The sequence below is a fragment of the Epithele typhae genome, assembly GCF_022376455.1.
Source record: "Epithele typhae strain CBS 203.58 chromosome Unknown BXZ73scaffold_418, whole genome shotgun sequence".
NCBI lineage: Eukaryota > Fungi > Basidiomycota > Agaricomycetes > Polyporales > Epitheliaceae > Epithele > Epithele typhae.
The window spans coordinates 1-5,954 of NW_025954609.1; the positions used below are offsets into that span (position 1 = coordinate 1).

General features: G+C 60.2%; 2 protein-coding genes across 2 annotated transcripts; one reads left to right on the forward strand and one right to left on the reverse strand.

Moving 5' to 3' along the window:
- Window positions 1–646: 646 nt before the first annotated feature.
- Window positions 647–2,849, forward strand: BXZ73DRAFT_85023 (uncharacterized protein; the record flags this gene model as incomplete). Its single annotated transcript, XM_048024000.1, has 8 exons — window positions 647–1,031; window positions 1,082–1,293; window positions 1,350–1,542; window positions 1,600–1,674; window positions 1,725–1,863; window positions 1,887–2,068; window positions 2,104–2,319; window positions 2,830–2,849. 8 exons carry the CDS (start codon window positions 647–649, stop codon window positions 2,847–2,849), a joined length of 1,422 nt encoding a protein of 473 aa, XP_047870598.1.
- A 654-nt stretch (window positions 2,850–3,503) lies between these two features.
- Window positions 3,504–5,684, reverse strand: BXZ73DRAFT_110783 (uncharacterized protein; the record flags this gene model as incomplete). Its single annotated transcript, XM_048017359.1, has 8 exons — window positions 3,504–3,676; window positions 3,807–3,872; window positions 3,923–4,175; window positions 4,230–4,380; window positions 4,498–4,825; window positions 4,881–5,233; window positions 5,282–5,527; window positions 5,638–5,684. The coding sequence occupies 8 exons, from the start codon at window positions 5,682–5,684 to the stop codon at window positions 3,504–3,506; spliced, it is 1,617 nt and encodes a 538-aa protein (XP_047870599.1).
- Between the last annotated feature and the right edge of the window lie 270 nt (window positions 5,685–5,954).

Here is a 5,954-nt window from a genome sequence, read left to right on the forward strand (position 1 = left end):
GGGCAACTCCTGCCCTGTCGCGCGGGAAGCAGCGCGAGCAAGCGCTGCCCCCTTCCGGCGACGCGCTCGCACATGGTATGACATTCCATGTATTGGCATCACAATGGACTCACTGACTCACCATTCACAGCCTTTCAACAGGGTACGAGCCTACAGGACCGCGTGGTCCCATGCGCGCCCCGGACTGAGGATGTCGAGGCTCAGGTGTGCTCGCCGCCGCTATCCGGCTGCTATTCATTCCCCCTGAGCAAGCCGCCGCGGACGCCCATCCCTTCGCAGTTGACCTCGGGTCAAGGGCGAAGCCCATCCTCAAGGAGCTTAACCCGGACGACTCAGAACTTATGTACCTTTTGCAGGTCTTCGCGGGTGCAGCTTCGCGGAAGGAGTTCGCTTACGACGCGTCCAAGCACCCTCGCTGGGATGGCGCGAGTCTAGAGCGTCTATATGATGCTATCTTGTATCCTTTCGATAACGATGAGTAACAATGGATGAATGGTTTTACTCATATCATCACGTGCTCTAGTCAACAACGTTCCGTGGTGTTTTTTTTGCCCTGCTGACAGTCTCTCCCAGCTCCCAGATCCCCCACTCCCACACCTCGCTTCTTTTCCCGCCCTCCCTCCGCTTCTCATCGCGCGCTCCTGTCATGGCACGCGCCCGAGCAGACGCCCCCGCGCTCAACGGCCATGATGGTATCAAGAAGTTACCTCAATCCACGCGCAAGGTGGGTAAAAGAAGCGTCAAGATACCGTGGGCCTCGCGTCGACCACGCGCGAAGCTGTCTTATGCGGAGAAGAAGGCACTGCGTGAGAAGTCGAAGGTCTACAAGCAGACGCTCAACAACAGGCTCGACGCCATCCGGGATGAGGTATGGGACCACGCTGTATCGCTCCACGAAGACCTGGGCAAGCACAGCGCGGCGTGGTACTACCGCCTCATCCTCCACCAGAGCAACATCCGTTTCAAGGAGCCACGCGCCCTCTCACTGTGGAATGCGTTCGTCAGCCAAGAGCTTTGCGCCCACAACCAAGGTATGCCGTATCTCGCACACACGCTGCCATAACTAACGCCGATCTATCAGACCTGAACACCAATGACCGTGTGTCGTCTGGGTTCATCAAGACCCTCGCCGAGCGCTGGGCTGCGATGTCCAATGAAGAGCGCGAAGATGTCTCTCGCGACAAGGTCGAGGAACTGAACGAGCGGCGCGAGGAGCGGGGGCGTCCAGTGCCTAACCTCGCCGTCGCAAATTTCAACGATACTCGCGCCACACTCCAGGATGTCGCCAAAGAGGTGCGACGCCCCATTTACCCCCATCTGCCTCCTGCTGACATCTACCTGTGCCGCAGCTCAATGATCTCCACGAGCGCACCGGCGTGGAGGTCTTGCTCTTCGCGTGCCGCGGCGACCAGGCCAATCACCTCAAGCCTTGGGTGTACCGGACCAGCGAGCGACTTGAGGAATTCGTGGAGCTGTTCAGTGGCGCGACGTTGGGCAAGCTCGCTGCGCGCATCGAAGCATGGTGTCTCACTGGTATCAAAGGTACGCACACGCATATTTATAGTCGCCTTCTCCCACATTCATAGCGTGGTCGCACAGGCTTGACAAAGAAACACAAGAACACGGTCTTGGAGCTTAAGTCGAAGGTCGGTACTCTCATACTCGAGAAGCTCCGTAAGTCCATGCTCCCTCATTTAGTCTACATGCTCACAGCTATCCTCCAGACGCGACGTCGACGCGGGGTAAGCCCTCGGCGATGTCTTACCTCGACTTTGCAAACAGGATCACGCTCAAATATGGCGTCGTCCTTGAGAACTGGCCCGTCGAAGTGTTCCAAGCCCCTGGCCGGTTCAACTCCCTCAAGTACCTCAACACGCTCTATTCAGCCTGGGAGGGGGGACGACGGCGTTCCGACTCCTCACCGACGAGGAGTTCACGGCCTGGCGTGAGGCTTACGACGCGCACCTCAGCCCAATGGCTGTTACATTCAGTGAGCAAGTCATCACACCCACCTCCGCGCCGGCATCCTCCCCCACTCCCGTGCGCCACACCTCACCTGCGCTCCCTGGTACGCCCGCGCCCGCGTCCTACGCCCCGCCCGAGCTCTCTGGTACACCTGCGCCCGCGTCCTACGCCCCGCCCGCGCCCCTGGCCTGCCCGCGCCCGCGTCCTACGCCCCGCCCGAGCTCTCTGGTACACCTGCGCCCGCGTCCTACGCCCCGCCCGCGCCCCCTGGCCTGCCCGCGCCCGCGTCCTACGCCCCGCCCGCTCCCCCTGGCCCGCCCACGCCTGCATCCCATGCCCCGCCCGAGCCCCCTGGTACGCCCGCGCCCGCGTCTTACCCCCACCCGCGCCCACATCCTCCGCATCGCCCACGCTCCCTGGCCCGCCCGCATCCGCGTCCCACACCCCACCTGAGCTCCTCGGTATCCCCACGCCCACGTCCTCTGCCCCGCCTGTGCTCCCTGGTCCGCCCGGCGCGCTGTCTGGTCCACCCGCACCCGCATTCACCTTCGTGTTCAATGCCACGCCCGGGTCTTATGCACCTGCTTCGTCCGGCTCAGAGCGTCCTCTCGGTGCCGCCCCCGACCCCTTCTTCAACCACTTTGCGGGCGCGGCGCCGTCATCCCGCAGAAGCCGCCCCGCAAGCCTCGCAAAGACAAGGGCGTGCCACGCGGTCCTACCGCTAAGACCCTCGCGCGCAGGGCTGCTGAACGTGCTGTGGGGCCCAACAACGAGAACAATGAACTTTGAACAATACCTACTTCTTTTTATTACTGGCTCCTCTATAGTATAGTACATAACACGCTCATGTTTTATGTGTCTTAGCTGCTGTCGCTCGGAGTTGAGCCCTTAGTAATACATCTATGTCATTCTTGCCAAGGACTGATAGCGCGTGCTTCAATCATTATACCTGGATGAGTGATGGCTTCAGCCACTTTGATGGTGGAACAGAGGAAGAAGCATCTCTACCCCAATCACTGTTCTGTGGTGTGATACAATACTATTGTCTGTAGGTGCACAGAGAGTTTCAGGAGAGAGGGAGGGGGGGAGATGTTTTGTAAGCTGGTTGTTATGCATCTAATCACTTTGGCGCTCCACAGCCATCACTACGAGGCGTTGAGTCTGCAGCGCCCGGTGCCCGGCGCCGGCGCCCTCGCGCTGATGGCGCGGCGCCCACGCAGCGCATCAATCATTCCCGCGGTTCCTGTCCATGCGGCGCCCGCACCATCAGAGTCCCGCCTCCCGCCAAGGCGTTCAGTATGCTGACATAATGTCCCGCCCTCCCCATATGCGGGAGCGGCGGGCGGTGGCGGGCGGTGGCGGGCGGTGAGGGCATCACAGAGAGCGTGTCTAGCTAGTGATTTGTGTAAATAGATGCGCATTCTTAATACAAGTACATACAAAAAACAACGGAGCGAATCGGACAAGGGGAGGGGGAGGGGCAAGGGAAACAACGAGCTCGCCGTCCCCGACGGCGAGCACGGGGGCGCGGGCGGCCATCACGGACGGGCGGCGCGAGGGGAGACGCCAGTGGGGGCGGCCATCAGGGAGCGCGGCACGGGAAGCCGCTCACGTGGTCCGGGAGAGCGCAGGGGAGGCTGGGCCGGGCCCTCGGGGACGTCGGGGACAGGGGCAGGGGACTTGCGCATAAGCCCCCGTTTTACCGTTTCCTCTCAGGGAATATCAAGCGTTATTCGTAGAGGGTCTACTAGTGGCAGGGGAATAGGCATTCGCAGTCGCCGGAACTAGTATCAGCCCAGGGGGGTGATGGCAGATCAATTGATTGCAATAACGTGAGGTACGGGTGGCCCAGCGCTCGGCGAGGGTCTTGATGAACCCAGACGACACACGGTCATTGGTGTTCAGGTCTGATAGATCGGCGTTAGTTATGGCAGCGTGTGTGCGAGATACGGCATACCTTGGTTGTGGGCGCAAAGCTCTTGGCTGACGAACGCATTCCACAGTGAGAGGGCGCGTGGCTCCTTGAAACGGATGTTGCTCTGGTGGAGGATGAGGCGGTAGTACCACGCCGCGCTGTGCTTGCCCAGGTCTTCGTGGAGCGATACAGCGTGGTCCCATACCTCATCCCGGATGGCGTCGAGCCTGTTGTTGAGCGTCTGCTTGTAGACCTTCGACTTCTCACGCAGTGCCTTCTTCTCCGCATAAGACAGCTTCGCGCGTGGTCGACGCGAGGCCCACGGTATCTTGACGCTTCTTTTACCCACCTTGCGCGTGGATTGAGGTAACTTCTTGATACCATCATGGCCGTTGAGCGCGGGGGCGTCTGCTCGGGCGCGTGCCATGACAGGAGCGCGCGATGAGAAGCGGAGGGAGGGCGGGAAAAGAAGCGAGGTGTGGGAGTGGGGGATCTGGGAGCTGGGAGAGACTGTCAGCAGGGCAAAAAAAACACCACGGAACGTTGTTGACTAGAGCACGTGATGATATGAGTAAAACCATTCATCCCATTGTTACTCATCGTTATCGAAAGGATACAAGATAGCATCATATAGACGCTCTAGACTCGCGCCATCCCAGCGAGGGTGCTTGGACGCGTCGTAAGCGAACTCCTTCCGCGAAGCTGCACCCGCGAAGACCTGCAAAAGGTACATAAGTTCTGAGTCGTCCGGGTTAAGCTCCTTGAGGATGGGCTTCGCCCTTGACCCGAGGTCAACTGCGAAGGGATGGGCGTCCGCGGCGGCTTGCTCAGGGGGAATGAATAGCAGCCGGATAGCGGCGGCGAGCACACCTGAGCCCTCGACATCCTCAGTCCGGGGCGCGCATGGGACCACGCGGTCCTGTAGGCTCGTACCCTGTTGAAAGGCTGTGAATGGTGAGTCAGTGAGTCCATTGTGATGCCAATACATGGAATGTCATACCATGTGCGAGCGCGTCGCCGGAAGGGGGCAGCGCTTGCTCGCGCTGCTTCCCGCGCGACAGGGCAGGAGTTGCCCACTGGACGGAACTTCTGCTCGGGGTCGCCGGAGTGCTGTGGGGAGGCGCGCGGCGTACGGGAGTACAGAGCAGAGCGGGAGCTGGGACGAGGCGGAGCGGGGCTGGGATGATGGGCAAGTCGAGGTCGATGTCGAGGGGGAAGTTGTGCCCGGTTTTCATAACCATATACGCGATGGCGCTGGCCACGGACAGACCCTTCTTGTCGAATCGCTTGTACCGGCATGAGTATTGCTTGATGTGCCGTTCGCCCTCTCCGATTTGAAAGCCGATGTGAGCCCTGAGGATTCTGTCAATACAATCCATGGGACATGCGATAGCGACTTACCAAGTGACCCCAATGAAAACACCGGTATGTCTGCCTTCTAGCGCGGCACGGACACTGTAGATCCGCTCGCCGCGCAGCGATATGTTGGCTTCTTGTACACGCCACACGGCAAGATGGACGTCATGAGCCGCGGTTTGATAAAAGACCGTCGCGTTGAGAGCGTCGATGGCCTCCGCGTCGTCGCGGTGCATGCAGCACACTACGATCGGGTAGATGGCGGGATCTTGCCCTAAGCCCACCTGTGGCCTGTACGATGTTGGTGAGCATATGACGGGTGTGAGAGAGCAGTGAGAATCTACCGAGTGCGCGTGATGCGCGGCGACACTCTGCGTGTGTCCGGCCCCAGAAGCACGTACCAAGGACCGGAAGACGCCGCCGGGTCAGATAGCAGCGGGTTATGCATGCTTCGGGGCGGGAGAGCGGACGGGGAGGGGTGATCGATGCGGAGAAGGAGGAGCTACGCGGAGAGGCGCCCATGCTTCTCACCTGTCATCTCACGCGAATCCTGATCTTCGGATGCTTTACAGGTCCTCCCTGGCATCCGGTGAGAAATCTGCCAACACGCATGTATTTGTCATGCATCTCGGCACACAGGCCGGGTATTTGATGCCCCTGATTATGCTTGCAATAGTATAGCATACTGCGAGGCATGATTGCATGCAAAGCCTCACGG